Source organism: Pecten maximus, chromosome 9, assembly GCF_902652985.1.
Source record: "Pecten maximus chromosome 9, xPecMax1.1, whole genome shotgun sequence".
NCBI lineage: Eukaryota > Metazoa > Mollusca > Bivalvia > Pectinida > Pectinidae > Pecten > Pecten maximus.
In genome coordinates this window covers 112,893-131,980 of record NC_047023.1, presented here as the reverse complement: position 1 = coordinate 131,980, position 19,088 = coordinate 112,893, and the positions used below count along the sequence as shown (strand labels likewise).

General features: G+C 40.1%; 1 protein-coding gene across 1 annotated transcript in view; it reads right to left on the bottom strand.

Moving 5' to 3' along the window:
• Window positions 1–1,294: 1,294 nt before the first annotated feature.
• Window positions 1,295–19,088, bottom strand: part of LOC117334980 — a 47,341-nt gene continuing 29,547 nt past the window's right edge. The window contains exons 5-6 of the mRNA XM_033894860.1: window positions 14,279–15,247; window positions 1,295–3,382 (exon numbers count right to left, since the gene is read on the bottom strand). Coding sequence (XP_033750751.1) covers window positions 3,262–3,382; window positions 14,279–15,247 — 1,090 coding nt within the window. The 3' untranslated portion in view covers window positions 1,295–3,261. The remainder of the gene's footprint in view (window positions 3,383–14,278; window positions 15,248–19,088) is intronic.

Below are 19,088 nucleotides of genomic sequence, written 5' to 3'. Positions count from 1 at the left end.
TATTTTAAATAATCTCAAGTTAAATGTTCTTTTTAGTGCAATATCCATTATTCTTCAAATGGGTCGCCAACGATTTCTTTTTTTGTAACGAGTAAAACACGTTGGTAGTTTTGCGGTTAATTATCAACACGAGACAAACTTTAATCAATTGTACAACATGGTGAGGTGACGACAACAATTGAATTTGACAGTTGACAAAAAGACAAACGGGTGACACCCTAATCTTGGTAATCGGAGAGATTGACGATCGAACCATACCATAAGTTATCAATACGAAATTAATATAATATCAAGTATAACTAATTGTCACGCTCATGATTAACTTTTCAAATCTTACCTTTCACACGACCTTTGACTGCAGCCATCTCCTTGCTCTCTGAAAACCGGAAGTGCCCAACAGCACATTTTCCCCAAATTCCTCTTGCGCCACGGTAAACCCTTCTAGTGGCACAATTATATTCGTCACTTTGTTTATGGATACAAAGTTGACCTTCGATTACATAACTACAATGTATATCCCAACAATATATTATAATACTTGACAGCTAAACAAAGTGTTTCTGGCGTTGTTGTTTTTTTCGATACTTTCTATTAATGAACGTACGGATATTGTACATGTCAATCGCCTAAGCATGATGGACTGGCGAGAAAATATGTTGTTGTTATAGGAAAACATTTTTGAATTTCGCCTCTTAAGTACGTAAAAATGTACCTTCAATTGAAGATCGCCACAATGTGGTGGAGGATATACATTCTAGATAACTTTATGTATCTAATCATCACTGTTATGGGGGTTTTTACCGCCAGTTTAACTTGAGATTAGATGTTAAATTGTAAATAAAGCTAGATAAAATTTACTTTCCAAAAAGATTGGTTTCCACAGTACCCTACCTATCTTTCTTTTGCACATTTTCAATATGTATACTTCTTATTTCAATTCCGAAATCTTATACCTGTAGAAAGGCTATTTATATTTTCTATCTAAATACAATAATTATAACCAATGTGTTGAACCTGTAGCGGTACTAAAGTATTACTTGGTGTTTTATACCTGATTACACGTTGAACATTTCTCTTGTGAAGTTGCATGACATGCAGATTTAATTTTATAACATGTAGCTTTTTTAAAAGTCAAAATTGAACTATTGCCATATTTGTCAACATGGCTGACTATGATCCTCCTTAATTATTCCATGGCAGAATCGATACTTCCGGTGGTACAACCCTGTCGTATAGTCTATGCCAACCAATATGACGTCAGCCCTGTACACGGGCACGTGACAAAATACAGGTGTTAACGTAGCAATTTTTTATTCAAACACTTTTATACGTACATGTATAATATATAATTCATTGCATCTGAAATAAAATGTAACAGGATATTCATAGAATTTCCCGAAACAACATATAATGTATACAAATATATACAACTCTACAGAACGCTCTTCACATGAAAATAAAAATAAAATTATTTCAGTAAAACATGTAATCATAAATTGTTAATATGATGTACAAAACTAATATATAACTTATATTTAAGCATCAAACTGTTACCAGATGGTAGGATAAATTCGATATGAATACAATATGGGTGACAGATCAATAGAATGTCGTTATTGATAACAAACACATACAACGTTTTTTGAACAAAGTTATATCGTATACGTGTGTAGATGTCGTAAAATTGTTCACAGTTGCAAAATTTTTGATTTTTCAAAGTTAAAGCCGTTTGTATGCGCCATGATATACCGGCATGAATTAGAAGTGATGGGGGTGTTAAATGGTTACCGGGTAGATACGACTGTTTCCCTGGATACACTCATGTTTCAATCGAATGGATTAACGTTATTTTCAGGAGAAAATCAGCTCTTACATTCTAAATAAAAGTCATCTTGACATAAGAAGAAAACTATTCCAAAGATATTTCGTTGGAAACAGATTTAATTTCTAACCGATCAGATCAGTGAGGCTAACTTAGATAACTTCATAGGGGCTGGGTTTTGGAGTAAGATTGGCCTTTTATATTAGTGAATAACTACGGCCCTAAACCAGTATGCATACACATCCGGAAACTATGTCGACATTCCCGATTTTTTACAAGACTTTTTATAAACGCTGGACTTTTAATGTTGTTATGTCTTGCATTTCTCAAAATTCGGAAACGAATCCCTGTACATTTGACGACACATCTTTTAAAATAAAATCTAAGTCGTTACAAAAGAAGTTACTTTATTCTATGTAGTGGCTTATGAGACTAGATGCTAACATTGGAAAACTCACTAGGGCGAACGTAACTAGTAGTCATTGATTGTTTAACCTGCATCACCTGGATCTGTATTCCTACACTGACCACTCACCAATACAATTTGGTTTACTAACGACTTATAGGCAAATGCAACATATATTATAAATATAGCACTTTGGGAAACTTACTTTTCGTCAAAGATAATGTGTGGTGTTATCCATTAGCTTATAGTAAGAGCTTTAATGATAATGACTATAGGTCTGATATACTGTCCATAGTAGCATATTGATACACACTATAGAAGAGCCTCGTTCTCGGTTAGGTTTGTAGCCATATTGTAAACACATGTTGTCGTGAATAAATGTCTCCATCTAGAAGTCACTGTCTACCATCAAGTAACCTGCTAACTAAACATAATGTTGTGAATTACATGTAATACACTTAATTTGTTGTTGGTTTCATGAATGTCCAGCTTTGCGAAATTGAAATGAAATATTTGTGACGTCACTCACAACCTTCGCACAATAAGTGATCGCATGATGCAAACAAGATTATACAAAAAAAAAAAAAATAGAATACAAGTTGCTGAAGGTGTGATACAGTCATTCATATGATACAGGAAACAGGGCGGAATGGTTAAGCGCTCACAGGTTTAGAATATATCGAAACATATCGAACACATCTCACATAGATAGGTATCATTCTTACAGTAACACCATTCCGTGACCAATATGTACAATGAAGCCGAAAGACACCCACTATACATCTATTTTGAATCCACATGTCTTGACATTTATATCCCTGTTTCCTACGAACATATAATGTACATGTGTTATAGACCGTCTGTATGATAGTCCTCCAAAAATCCGGCTTGGCGTTTCCTGGACCACATGATGTGAGTGGATAATCCCAGCATAAAGCCTCTTGTGTGATAAAATACAGTGAACACTTTTGAAAATGAACACAACCTGTTGTGTTTCTGGTGGCAGAAAGTACCCGACATCGTCATATCTTGTCTAAACCTGCTCTGTTTCTAAGGCTACATCTGATTTTGCCGTGGTGCCGTTTTCCAGTGGCGGATGGAGGGCCCAACGTTTTGGGTTTACGTTGTATATATCCTGTCGCTTTAGTTGAGCCCTAAACAGAATAAACAGAATCATATAGTAATTCGTGACAGTCATATTGAAGGTGAAATGTCTTAAACTCCGGTCACACTGTGCTGGTTTAAAGCCGAGGCGAGCTACGGTGATGCAAACGAGGGGAAAACCGTGTTAATCGTAGCGAATTCGTACTCGAACCGAGTCGATCCGTGTTGATCGGTGCTGAACCATAGTGTGACGTTTACAGGGTCCGTATCAGTCACTACTGATGATCCATATTGTCTAACATATAATTAGTTTTACTCGAGTCCTCAGTGCAAAAATATACAGAAATATACAGCTGACCTGGCTGTGTTTATGTAATATACATCAAGTACCAACTAGCTATACAGTTGAAATATAACACAATGATTGCTCAGTTCCTCTGAGTAATCCTACAGTATAAATACAAATATACCTAAACAGAGAGCTATTTATATTAACAGAACAGAATAATATCCTACATGAAATAATGAGTGCTCCCTGACCAAAATGAATCTTCCCTATCTGGGGTTTATTAAGGGCAATATCACATTATACAACTATGATTACTATATATATGAGGGTAAGAGAGTTTCAACACTCATTGACCGAGTGAGCACTCACTTTGACTGAGTGCTCACTTTTACCGAGCGCTCACTTCACTGAGTACTCACTGCTACCGAGCACTCACTTCTACCGAGCACTCACTGAGTACTCACTTCTTACTGAGCACTCCCTAGCATATATTTAACGTTAGGCATGTACGTACAGTACAACACTCGGGGCTCTCAGACACTTTCTTATAAACCACGAGCAGACCCAAGGCTATTGATATTAATACACTTACAATGTATGTGATGTACCGATCACATAGACTAACTAGAGTCCCCACGGAGAAGGGAAGCCTTATTCAGGCACATCTGACTCCGTACTCTACCGTAAGTTATTAAATACACACTACAGTACTTTGATATAGGGAAGCCTTGTTCAGGCACGTCTATATCTTTACTATTACCTTTTTGTCCGGCCTTATCTCGTTCGTGTCAGACGAAGAAGTGAACACTATCTAGTTTCGACGCCGCCTTTTATACTCTCGCGAAAGGGAAACTAGCGCCACCTATTATAAAATCAGGATCTTTAGAACGCTTCTAAACCTCATAGGTGTATATTACATACAAACGTCTACCTGACGTCGAGACTAATAAACAAAGTAGAAGACGGACAGTCCGGAACGACAGGTAACATAACACACAACAGTGGTTCACCACAATAGCACGCTGCGGTAGTTTATCTCTGCATAAAACCTCTGTTGTGAACCGTAGTCGAATGATAGTATTTTAGCATTAGTAGCGGCATCGTAGGACCACCGTATGACTATACCGAGCACAGCTCCGTGGCCAACCGGGAATGACCGTAGTGTGGGCCACGATGACTCACGGACGCTCTACGGTGAATCACAGCAGTAATGCAATAATATGCCGTATACGACCGTGGTATTGCCTTACTAGAACTGGTGCAAACCGTAGCATATCGGGGCAAACTGTCCTAATATCATAGAAGTACATAATTGTTATCAGGAAGTACCGCACATGGCCCTGCGAACTGATCCGTACTGATCCCTGATCCGTACTGCTCCGCACTGATCCGTACTGATCCCTGTTCTGTACTGATCCGTACTGATCCGTACTGATCCGTACTGATCCCTGTTCCGTACTGATCCGTGATCCGTACTGATCCCTGATCCGCACTGATCCCTGATCCGTACTGCTCCGTACTGATCTGTACTGATCCCTGTTCCGTACTGATCCGTACTAATCCGTGATCCGTACTGATCCCTGATCCGTACTAATCCGTACTGATCCCTGATCCGTACTGATCCGTAGTGATTCGTAGTGGTTACCGTATACGTAGTGTATCCGGCATTGCCCGTAATAAAGTCGTTCGAAACCGTGGATCAGCGTGACATACCGTACCAGTATCGCCGTGAATCCCTGTAAATACAACCGTGGACATCCGTGATACACGTTCTAAATACAAGCACGGTGTGACTCGGCCTTTATCATACTCATATTTTAAAATACATAAATACATAAAAAACGTACGGATTATACGGGAGTTATTCCCCCTCTATACAGTTCAAGCTTAAATAGGAGAAGGAGGAGGAATGTGTTATGACGTGTCATATTGTATTTGCTGCCATATCAAAATGAGTAAAAATGAAACAAACAAAAAAGTGTGTATATTATACATGTATAAATCGCACAAACAATACTCACGTGTATATTGTACCCCAGTACACGTGAGTAAATCGATCGTAATTACAATACACGTGAGTAAATCGATCATAATTACATGTACAAGACACGTGAGTATATCGGTCATAATTACAATACACGTGAGTAAATCGTTCATAATTACATGTACACTACACGTGAGTATATCGATCATAATTACATGTACAGGTGTATTGATAAACAATACTATGTATATCCTGTCTGCATCACCCATTGTCTCTTCTGTTACTCTCGACCATTAAACTGGTGAAAATAAATACTTGGGTTGATTTCATAGGTTCTGGCATGCCATCAATCCGAGCAGAATACCAAGTATAATCTAGGTATTATGCCGCACGGCTACGTGTGGGGCTCTCCATTAGTAGGTCGCCACCTTATCACCTGTTCCTGTTTACCCTCCCGTGTATACCTGGCCGTAATTACACAATCATTATTCTTATTTTAGACTACCGATATATAACATTCCGTCGGCGGAACAAATTCTTTCCACTGTAAACATACACACCATGCATGCCATATTAGAAACTGATGTGACAGCGTAAACAGCTTCTCTACAATTAACAAAATGCATTACTAATGTTTACTTGAGATAAGATGAATTCCTAATAAATTTTCCGATTCGTTATTCCGAATGTCTATTCTAATGTCACACTATTCCAGCCAGTACTTACATGAAGGACATATAAGTTACATGTAAAAGCAGCAGGCCCGGTTCGCTTATGTTCAATGTGTTTGTTGTCAATTAAACATATCTACATTATAGGTTATTAGACTCCCAAGATATACATGTATCAGCATGTCCTGTTGAAACCTGATCAAAATACTACACTATTGTGTGATTTACAATTAATTTTACATCGTTTAACGTCATATATCAACAGTTAGTTTGTCTGTAGTAGTCTATGACAATATGAAGTCTCGGTAACACTGGACGTCTGTAGTAGTCTATGACAATATGAAGTCTCGGTAATAATGGACATCTGTAGTAGTCTATGACTGAAGTCTCGGTAATAATGGACGTCTGTAGTAGTCTATGACTGAAGTCTCGGTAATAATGGACGTCTGTAGTAGTGTAGTCTATCACTGAAGTCTCGGTAATAATGGACGTCTGTAGTAGTCTATCACTGAAGTCTCGGTAATAATGGACGTCTGTAGTAGTCTATCACTGAAGTCTCGGTAATAATGGACGTCTGTAGTAGTCTATGACTGAAGTCTCGGTAATAATGGACGTCTGTAGTAGTCTATCACTGAAGTCTCGGTAATAATGGACGTCTGTAGTAGTCTATGACAATATGAAGTCTCGGTAATAATGGACGTCTGTAGTAGTCTATGACAATATGAAGTCTCGGTAATAATGGACGTCTGTAGTAGTCTATGACAATATGAAGTCTCGGTAATAATGGACGTCTGTAGTAGTCTATGACAATATGAAGTCTCGGTGATAATGGACGTCTGTAGTAGTCTATGACTGAAGTCACAGTAATAATGGACGTCTGTAGTAGTCTATGACTGAAGTCACAGTAATAATGGATGTCTGTAGTAGTCTATGACACTATGAAGTCTCGATAATGATGGACGTATGTAGTAGTCTATGACAATATGAAGTCTCGGTAATAATGGACGTCTGTAGTAGTCTATGACAATATGAAGTCTCGGTAATAATGGACGTCTGTAGTAGTCTATGACAATATGAAGTCTCGGTAATAATGGACGTCTGTAGTAGTCTATGACAATATGACGTCACAGTAATAATGGACGTCTGTAGTAGTCTATCACTGAAGTCTCGGTAATAATGGACGTCTGTAGTAGTCTATGACTGAAGTCTCGGTAATAATGGACGTCTGTAGTAGTCTATCACTGAAGTCTCGGTAATAATGGACGTCTGTAGTAGTCTATGACAATATGAAGTCTCGATGATAATGGACGTCTGTAGTAGTCTATGACAATATGAAGTCTCGGTGATAATGGACGTCTGTAGTAGTCTATGACAATATGAAGTCTCGGTAATAATAGACGTCTGTAGTAGTCTATGACAATATGAAGTCTCGGTAACACTGGACGTCTGTAGTAGTCTATGACTGAAGTCACAGTAATAATAGACGTCTGTAGTAGTCTATGACAATATGAAGTCTCGGTAATAATGGATGTCTGTAGTAGTCTATGACTGAAGTCTCGGTAATAATGGACGTCTGTAGTAGTCTATCACTGAAGTCTCGGTAATAATGGACGTCTGTAGTAGTCTATCACTGAAGTCTCGGTAATAATGGACGTCTGTAGTAGTCTATCACTGAAGTCTCGGTAATAATGGACGTCTGTAGTAGTCTATGACTGAAGTCTCGGTAATAATGGACGTCTGTAGTAGTCTATGACACTATGAAGTCTCGATAATGATGGACGTCTGTAGTAGTCTATGACAATATGACGTCACAGTAATAATGGACGTCTGTAGTAGTCTATGACTGAAGTCTCGGTAATAATGGACGTCTGTAGTAGTCTATCACTGAAGTCTCGGTAATAATGGATGTCTGTTGTAGTCTATGACTGAAGTCTCGGTAATAATGGACGTCTGTAGTAGTCTATGACAATATGAAGTCTCGATAATAATGGACGTCTGTAGTAGTCTATGACAATATGAAGTCTCGGTAATAATGGACGTCTGTAGTAGTCTATGACAATATGAAGTCTCGGTAATAATGGACGTCTGTAGTAGTCTATCACTGAAGTCTGGGTAATAATGGACGTCTGTAGTAGTCTATCACTGAAGTCTCGGTAATAATGGACGTCTGTAGTAGTCTATCACTGAAGTCTCGGTAATAATGGACGTCTGTAGTAGTCTATCACTGAAGTCTCGGTAATAATGGACGTCTGTAGTAGTCTATGACAATATGAAGTCTCGGTGATAATGGACGTCTGTAGTAGTCTATGACAATATGAAGTCTCGGTAATAATAGACGTCTGTAGTAGTCTATGACAATATGAAGTCTCGGTAACACTGGACGTCTGTAGTAGTCTATGACTGAAGTCACAGTAATAATGGATGTCTGTAGTAGTCTATGACACTATGAAGTCTCGATAATGATGGACGTATGTAGTAGTCTATGACAATATGAAGTCTCGGTAATAATGGACGTCTGTAGTAGTCTATGACAATATGAAGTCTCGGTAATAATGGACGTCTGTAGTAGTCTATGACAATATGAAGTCTCGGTAATAATGGACGTCTGTAGTAGTCTATGACAATATGACGTCACAGTAATAATGGACGTCTGTAGTAGTCTATCACTGAAGTCTCGGTAATAATGGACGTCTGTAGTAGTCTATCACTGAAGTCTCGGTAATAATGGACGTCTGTAGTAGTCTATCACTGAAGTCTCGGTAATAATGGACGTCTGTAGTAGTCTATGACAATATGAAGTCTCGGTGATAATGGACGTCTGTAGTAGTCTATGACAATATGAAGTCTCGGTGATAATGGACGTCTGTAGTAGTCTATGACAATATGAAGTCTCGGTAATAATAGACGTCTGTAGTAGTCTATGACAATATGAAGTCTCGGTAACACTGGACGTCTGTAGTAGTCTATGACTGAAGTCACAGTAATAATAGACGTCTGTAGTAGTCTATGACAATATGAAGTCTCGGTAATAATGGATGTCTGTAGTAGTCTATGACTGAAGTCTCGGTAATAATGGACGTCTGTAGTAGTCTATGACTGAAGTCTCGGTAATAATGGACGTCTGTAGTAGTCTATCACTGAAGTCTCGGTAATAATGGACGTCTGTAGTAGTCTATCACTGAAGTCTCGGTAATAATGGACGTCTGTAGTAGTCTATGACTGAAGTCTCGGTAATAATGGACGTCTGTAGTAGTCTATGACACTATGAAGTCTCGATAATGATGGACGTCTGTAGTAGTCTATGACAATATGACGTCACAGTAATAATGGACGTCTGTAGTAGTCTATGACTGAAGTCTCGGTAATAATGGACGTCTGTAGTAGTCTATCACTGAAGTCTCGGTAATAATGGATGTCTGTTGTAGTCTATGACTGAAGTCTCGGTAATAATGGACGTCTGTAGTAGTCTATGACAATATGAAGTCTCGATAATAATGGACGTCTGTAGTAGTCTATGACAATATGAAGTCTTGGTAATAATGGACGTCTGTAGTAGTCTATGACTGAAGTCTCGGTAATAATGGACGTCTGTAGTAGTCTATCACTGAAGTCTGGGTAATAATGGACGTCTGTAGTAGTCTATCACTGAAGTCTCGGTAATAATGGACGTCTGTAGTAGTCTATCACTGAAGTCTCGGTAATAATGGACGTCTGTAGTAGTCTATCACTGAAGTCTCGGTAATAATGGACGTCTGTAGTAGTCTATGACAATATGAAGTCTCGGTGATAATGGACGTCTGTAGTAGTCTATGACAATATGAAGTCTCGGTGATAATGGACGTCTGTAGTAGTCTATGACAATATGAAGTCTCGGTAATAATAGACGTCTGTAGTAGTCTATGACAATATGAAGTCTCGGTAACACTGGACGTCTGTAGTAGTCTATGACTGAAGTCACAGTAATAATGGATGTCTGTAGTAGTCTTTGACACTATGAAGTCTCGATAATGATGGACGTATGTAGTAGTCTATGACAATATGAAGTCTCGGTAATAATGGACGTCTGTAGTAGTTTATGACAATATGAAGTCTCGGTAATAATGGACGTCTGTAGTAGTCTATGACAATATGAAGTCTCGGTAATAATGGACGTCTGTAGTAGTCTATGACAATATGACGTCACAGTAATAATGGACGTCTGTAGTAGTCTATCACTGAAGTCTCGGTAATAATGGACGTCTGTAGTAGTCTATCACTGAAGTCTCGGTAATAATGGACGTCTGTAGTAGTCTATCACTGAAGTCTCGGTAATAATGGACGTCTGTAGTAGTCTATGACAATATGAAGTCTCGGTGATAATGGACGTCTGTAGTAGTCTATGACAATATGAAGTCTCGGTGATAATGGACGTCTGTAGTAATCTATGACAATATGAAGTCTCGGTAATAATAGACGTCTGTAGTAGTCTATGACAATATGAAGTCTCGGTAACACTGGACGTCTGTAGTAGTCTATGACTGAAGTCACAGTAATAATAGACGTCTGTAGTAGTCTATGACAATATGAAGTCTCGGTAATAATGGATGTCTGTAGTAGTCTATGACTGAAGTCTCGGTAATAATGGACGTCTGTAGTAGTCTATCACTGAAGTCTCGGTAATAATGGACGTCTGTAGTAGTCTATCACTGAAGTCTCGGTAATAATGGACGTCTGTAGTAGTCTATCACTGAAGTCTCGGTAATAATGGACGTCTGTAGTAGTCTATGACTGAAGTCTCGGTAATAATGGACGTCTGTAGTAGTCTATGACACTATGAAGTCTCGATAATGATGGACGTCTGTAGTAGTCTATGACAATATGACGTCACAGTAATAATGGACGTCTGTAGTAGTCTATGACTGAAGTCTCGGTAATAATGGACGTCTGTAGTAGTCTATCACTGAAGTCTCGGTAATAATGGATGTCTGTTGTAGTCTATGACTGAAGTCTCGGTAATAATGGACGTCTGTAGTAGTCTATGACAATATGAAGTCTCGATAATAATGGACGTCTGTAGTAGTCTATGACAATATGAAGTCTCGGTAATAATGGACGTCTGTAGTAGTCTATGACTGAAGTCTCGGTAATAATGGACGTCTGTAGTAGTCTATGACAATATGAAGTCTCGATAATAATGGACGTCTGTAGTAGTCTATGACTGAAGTCTCGGTAATAATAGACGTCTGTAGTAGTCTATGACAATATGAAGTCTCGGTAATAATGGACGTCTGTAGTAGTCTATGACTGAAGTCTCGGTAATAATGGACGTCTGTAGTAGTCTATGACAATATGAAGTCTCGGTAATAATGGACGTCTGTAGTAGTCTATGACTGAAGTCTCGGTAACACTGGACGTCTGTAGTAGTCTATGACAATATGAAGTCTCGGTAATAATGGACGTCTGTAGTAGTCTATGACTGAAGTCTCGGTAATAATGGATGTCTGTAGTAGTCTATGACTGAAGTCTCGGTAATAATGGACGTCTGTAGTAGTCTATCACTGAAGTCTCGGTAATAATGGACGTCTGTAGTAGTCTATGACAATATGAAGTCTCGGTGATAATGGACGTCTGTAGTAGTCTATGACAATATGAAGTCTCGGTGATAATGGACGTCTGTAGTAGTCAATGACAATATGAAGTCTCGGTAATAATAGACGTCTGTAGTAGTCTATGACAATATGAAGTCTCGGTAACACTGGACGTCTGTAGTAGTCTATGACTGAAGTCACAGTAATAATGGATGTCTGTAGTAGTCTATGACAATATGAAGTCTCGGTAATAATGGACGTCTGTAGTAGTCTATGACTGAAGTCTCGGTAATAATGGACGTCTGTAGTAGTCTATGACAATATGAAGTCACAGTAATAATGGACGTCTGTAGTAGTCTATGACAATATGAAGTCTCGGTGATAATGGACGTCTGTAGTAGTCTATGACAATATGAAGTCTCGGTGATAATGGACGTCTGTAGTAGTCTATGACAATATGAAGTCTCGGTAATAATAGACGTCTGTAGTAGTCTATGACTGAAGTCTCGGTAATAATGGACGTCTGTAGTAGTCTATCACTGAAGTCTCGGTAATAATAGACGTCTGTAGAAGTCTATGACAATATGAAGTCTCGGTAATAATGGACGTCTGTAGTAGTCTATGACTGAAGTCTCGGTAATAATGGACGTCTGTAGTAGTCTATGACTGAAGTCTCGGTAATAATGGACGTCTGTAGTAGTCTATGACAATATGAAGTCTCGATAATAATGGACGTCTGTAGTAGTCTATGACTGAAGTCTCGGTAATAATAGACGTCTGTAGTAGTCTATGACAATATGAAGTCTCGGTAATAATGGACGTCTGTAGTAGTCTATGACTGAAGTCTCGGTAATAATGGACGTCTGTAGTAGTCTATGACAATATGAAGTCTCGGTAATAATGGACGTCTGTAGTAGTCTATGACTGAAGTCTCGGTAACACTGGACGTCTGTAGTAGTCTATGACAATATGAAGTCTCGGTAATAATGGACGTCTGTAGTAGTCTATGACTGAAGTCTCGGTAATAATGGATGTCTGTAGTAGTCTATGACTGAAGTCTCGGTAATAATGGACGTCTGTAGTAGTCTATCACTGAAGTCTCGGTAATAATGGACGTCTGTAGTAGTCTATGACAATATGAAGTCTCGGTGATAATGGACGTCTGTAGTAGTCTATGACAATATGAAGTCTCGGTGATAATGGACGTCTGTAGTAGTCAATGACAATATGAAGTCTCGGTAATAATAGACGTCTGTAGTAGTCTATGACAATATGAAGTCTCGGTAACACTGGACGTCTGTAGTAGTCTATGACTGAAGTCACAGTAATAATGGATGTCTGTAGTAGTCTATGACAATATGAAGTCTCGGTAATAATGGACGTCTGTAGTAGTCTATGACTGAAGTCTCGGTAATAATGGACGTCTGTAGTAGTCTATGACAATATGAAGTCACAGTAATAATGGACGTCTGTAGTAGTCTATGACAATATGAAGTCTCGGTGATAATGGACGTCTGTAGTAGTCTATGACAATATGAAGTCTCGGTGATAATGGACGTCTGTAGTAGTCTATGACAATATGAAGTCTCGGTAATAATAGACGTCTGTAGTAGTCTATGACTGAAGTCTCGGTAATAATGGACGTCTGTAGTAGTCTATCACTGAAGTCTCGGTAATAATGGACGTCTGTAGTAGTCTATCACTGAAGTCTCGGTAATAATGGACGTCTGTAGTAGTCTATGACTGAAGTCTCGGTAATAATGGACGTCTGTAGTAGTCTATGACTGAAGTCTCGGTAATAATGGACGTCTGTAGTAGTCTATGACACTATGAAGTCTCGATAATGATGGACGTCTGTAGTAGTCTATGACAATATGACGTCACAGTAATAATGGACGTCTGTAGTAGTCTATGACTGAAGTCTCGGTAATAATGGACGTCTGTAGTAGTCTATCACTGAAGTCTCGGTAATAATGGATGTATGTTGTAGTCTATGACTGAAGTATCGATAATAATGGACGTCTGTAGTAGTCTATGACAATATGAAGTCTCGGTAATAATGGACGTCTGTAGTAGTCTATGACTGAAGTCTCGGTAATAATGGACGTCTGTAGTAGTCTATGACAATATGAAGTCTCGGTAATAATGGACGTCTGTAGTAGTCTATGACAATATGAAGTCTCGGTAATAATGGACGTCTGTAGTAGTCTATCACTGAAGTCTCGGTAATAATGGACGTCTGTAGTAGTCTATGACTGAAGTCTCGGTAATAATGGACGTCTGTAGTAGTCTATGACTGAAGTCTCGGTAATAATGGACGTCTGTAGTAGTCTATGACAATATGAAGTCTCGGTAATAATGGATGTCTGTATTATCATGTAGGAATGGTTTAACTGAGTTACCGCCAAGATCAGTCTCATTAATTACGCACTTACTTTTGCTTTCTGTAGTAGAGTGTGAAGGTTATAATCGCCACCAGGACCAAAGCTCCAAGCACACCTCCAACAATAGCTGGCCAGTAGTCCATTGGATCATGGGACATTGTTGGGTTCAAACCCGAACTGGTTGTTGTCTCTAAAGCCATTGTGGGCTCTATTAAAGGGGTCACGTGTCTTATATCGGCCTCGTTGGTATCGCTACTGTTTTTGCTTTGCCCTGTGTTATTAGTTTGGCTTTCAGTGCTACTTTGAATGCCGATGTGAGTGCTTGTAGTAAAAGCTCCTTGATAAAATCCATCAGCTTTGTGAGTTTGTAATCCATTATCTGTGCTAGTTGTTGATAGAAGAACTTGTATTGGAGACCCCGTACTGGAATCTACTCCATGTATAATGTTATTATCTGGTTTTAAAGTGATTTCCAAATATTCCGAAGTCGAAATGTCTGTATTCTGTACTAAAGTTGGACTCGTTGTTTTGGAAGTGTCCAGTATAGGTACATTTGTAGTAATATTTGAGAGTGGATAGTGACCGTTTGATGAAGTTCCCTCTGTTGTTGATAAAGTAAGAGCTGTGGTGCTGGGAGTCGAAGATACTGTCGTTTCGGATTGATGAATGATGGTAGTGTCCGCTGTAGAAGACATTTTCCCAATAGCTTCCCCCTGTAATGTTGTACTTTCTCTCACTCCGGTAGTCGTTCTCTCTGTGGTAACCGTCGTGCTATTCCCACATGGGTTAGATGGACTTCCACTGTCATTTCCACTCCCGGAGCTTTGTGGCTTTCGAGTAAATCCACAACGTCTGTCGGTCGTACCCCTCGTGGTGGTGGTCGATATCCAGTCTGTGACTCCGGGATGGTTGAAGGAAGTGTCTGGACATTCCTCGTTGTTAGGGTAATCTCGACAGCCAATGGAACAGTTTTGTCCGTAATAGGACGGATAACAGGCATACCGGAAAACCATCCGAAGTCTGGAATATAATACACATGTACCTATTTAGACAGAGAGTCGAGTTGTGGGGAGGTAATAGGTCTGTTTTGTACCTATTTAGACGGAGAGTCGAGTTGTGGGGAGGTAATAGGTCTGTTTTGTACCTATTTAGACGAAGAGTCGAGTTGTGGGGAGGTAATAGGTCTGTTTTGTACCTATTTAGACGGAGAGTCGAGTTGTGGGGGAGGTAATAGGTCTGTTTTGTACCTATTTAGACGGAGAGTCGAGTTGTGGGGAGGTAATAGGTCTGTTTTGTACCTATTTAGACGGAGAGTCGAGTTGTGGGGAGGTAATAGGTCTGTTTTGTACCTATTTAGACAGAGAGTCGAGTTGTGGGGGAGGTAATAGGTCTGTTTTGTACCTATTTAGACAGAGAGTCGAGTTGTGGGAAGGTAATAGGTCTGGTTTGTACCTATTTAGACAGAGAGTCGAGTTGTGGGGGAGGTAATAGGTCTGGTTTGTACCTATTTAGACGAAGAGTCGAGTTGTGGGGAGGTAATAGGTCTGTTTTGTACCTATTTAGACGGAAAGTCGAGTTGTTGGGGAGGTAATAGGTCTAGTTTGTACCTATTTAGACGGAGAGTCGAGTTGTGGGGAGGTAATAGGTCTAGTTTGTACCTATTTAGACGGAGAGTCGAGTTGTGGGGGAGGTAATAGGTCTGTTTTGTACCTATTTAGACGGAGAGTCGAGTTGTGGAGGAGGTAATAGGTCTGTTTTGTACCTATTTAGACAGAGAGTCTAGGTGTGGGGGAAGTAATAGGTCTGTTTTGTACCTATTTAGACAGAGAGTCGAGTTGTGGGGAGGTAATAGGTCTGTTTTGTACCTATTTAGACGGATAGTCGAGTTGTGGGGATGTAATAGGTCTGTTTTGTACCTATTTAGACGGAGAGTCGAGTTGTGGGGGAGATAGTAGGTCTGTTTTGTACCTATTTAGACAGAGAGTCGAGTTGTGGGGAGGTAATAGGTCTGTTTTGTACCTATTTAGACGGATAGTCGAGTTGTGGGGATGTAATAGGTCTGTTTTGTACCTATTTAGACGGAGAGTCGAGTTGTGGGGGAGATAGTAGGTCTGTTTTGTACCTATTTAGACAGAGAGTCGAGTTGTGGGGAGGTAATAGGTCTGTTTTGTACCTATTTAGACGGAGAGTCGAGTTGTGGGGAGGTAATAGGTCTGTTTTGTACCTATTTAGACAGAGAGTCGAGTTGTGGGGGAGGTAATAGGTCTGTTTTGTACCTATTTAGACGGAAAGTCGAGTTGTTGGGGGGGTAATAGGTCTGTTTTGTACCTATTTAGACGGAGAGTCGAGTTGTGGGGAGGTAATAGGTCTGTTTTGTACCTATTTAGACGGAGAGTCGAGTTGTGGAGAGGTAATAGGTCTGTTTTGTACCTATTTAGACGGATAGTCGAGTTGTGGGGATGTAATAGGTCTGTTTTGTACCTATTTAGACGGAGAGTCGAGTTGTGGGGGAGATAGTAGGTCTGTTTTGTACCTATTTAGACAGAGAGTCGAGTTGTGGGGAGGTAATAGGTCTGTTTTGTACCTATTTAGACGGAGAGTCGAGTTGTGGGGAGGTAATAGGTCTGTTTTGTACCTATTTAGACAGAGAGTCGAGTTGTGGGGGAGGTAATAGGTCTGTTTTGTACCTATTTAGACGGAAAGTCGAGTTGTTGGGGGGGTAATAGGTCTGTTTTGTACCTATTTAGACGGAGAGTCGAGTTGTGGGGAGGTAATAGGTCTGTTTTGTACCTATTTAGACGGAGAGTCGAGTTGTGGGGAGGTAATAGGTCTGTTTTGTACCTATTTAGACGGAGAGTCGAGTTGTGGGGGAGGTAATAGGTCTGTTTTGTACCTATTTAGACGGAGAGTCGAGTTGTGGGGGAGGTAATAGGTCTGTTTTGTACCTATTTAGACGGAGAGTCGAGTTGTGGGGAGGTAATAGGTCTGTTTTGTACCTATTTAGACGGAGAGTCGAGTTGTGGGAGAGGTAATAGGTCTGTTTTGTACCTATTTAGACGGAGAGTCGAGTTGTGGGGGAGGTAATAGGTCTGTTTTGTACCTATTTAGACGGAGAGTCGAGTTGTGGGGGAGGTAATAGGTCTGTTTTGTACCTATTTAGACGGAGAGTCGAGTTGTGGGGGAGGTAATAGGTCTGTTTTGTACCTATTTAGACGGAGAGTCGAGTTGTGGGGAGGTAATAGGTCTGTTTTGTACCTATTTAGACGGAGAGTCGAGTTGTGGGGGAGGTAATAGGTCTGTTTTGTACCTATTTAGACGGAGAGTCGAGTTGTGGGGAGGTAATAGGTCTGTTTTGTACCTATTTAGACGGAGAGTCGAGTTGTGGGGGAGGTAATAGGTCTGTTTTGTACCTATTTAGACGGAGAGTCGAGTTGTGGGGAGGTAATAGGTCTGTTTTGTACCTATTTAGACGGAGAGTCGAGTTGTGGGGAGGTAATAGGTCTGTTTTGTACCTATTTAGACGGAGAGTCGAGTTGTGGGGAGGTAATAGGTCTGTTTTGTACCTATTTAGACAGAGAGTCGAGTTGTGGGGAGGTAATAGGTCTGTTTTGTACCTATTTAGACGGAGAGTCGAGTTGTGGGGGAGGTAATAGGTCTGTTTTGTACCTATTTAGACGGAGAGTCGAGTTGTGGGGAGGTAATAGGTCTGTTTTGTACCTATTTAGACGGAGAGTCGAGTTGTGGGGAGGTAATAGGTCTGTTTTGTACCTATTTAGACGGAGAGTCGAGTTGTGGGGAGGTAATAGTTCTGTTTTGTACCTATTTAGACGGAGAGTCGAGTTGTGGGGAGGTAATAGGTCTGTTTTGTACCTATTTAGACGGAGAGTCGAGTTGTGGGGAGGTAATAGGTCTGTTTTGTACCTATTTAGACGGAGAGTCGAGTTGTGGGGAGGTAATAGGTCTGTTTTGTACCTATTTAGACGGAGAGTCGAGTTGTGGGGAGGTAATAGGTCTGTTTTGTACCTATTTAGACAGAGAGTCGAGTTGTGGGGAGGTAATAGGTCTGTTTTGTACCTATTTAGACGGAGAGTCGAGTTGTGGGGAGGTAATAGGTCTGTTTTGTACCTATTTAGACGGAGAGTCGAGTTGTGGGGAGGTAATATGTCTGTTTTGTACCTATTTAGACGGAGAGTCGAGTTGTGGGGAGGTAATAGGTCTGTTTTGTACCTATTTAGACGGAGAGTCGAGTTGTGGGGAGGTAATAGGTCTGTTTTGTACCTATTTAGACGGAGAGTCGAGTTGTGGGGGAGGTAATAGGTCTGTTTTGTACCTATTTAGACGGAGAGTCGAGTTGTGGGGAGGTAATAGGTCTGTTTTGTACCTATTTAGACGGAGAGTCGAGTTGTGGGGAGGTAATAGGTCTGTTTTGTACCTATTTAGACGGAGAGTCGAGTTGTGGGGAGGTAATATGTCTGTTTTGTACCTATTTAGACGGAGAGTCGAGTTGTGGGGAGGTAATAGGTCTGTTTTGTACCTATTTAGACAGAGAGTCGAGTTGTGGGGAGGTAATAGGTCTGTTTTGTACCTATTTAGACGGAGAGTCGAGTTGTGGGGAGGTAATAGGTCTGTTTTGTACCTATTTAGACAGAGAGTCGAGTTGTGGGGAGGTAATATGTCTGTTTTGTACCTATTTAGACAGAGAGTCGAGTTGTGGGGAGGTAATAGGTCTGTTTTGTACCTATTTAGACGGAGAGTCGAGTTGTGGGGAGGTAATAGGTCTGTTTTGTACCTATTTAGACGGAGAGTCGAGTTGTGGGGAGGTAATATGTCTGTTTTGTACCTATTTAGACGGAGAGTCGAG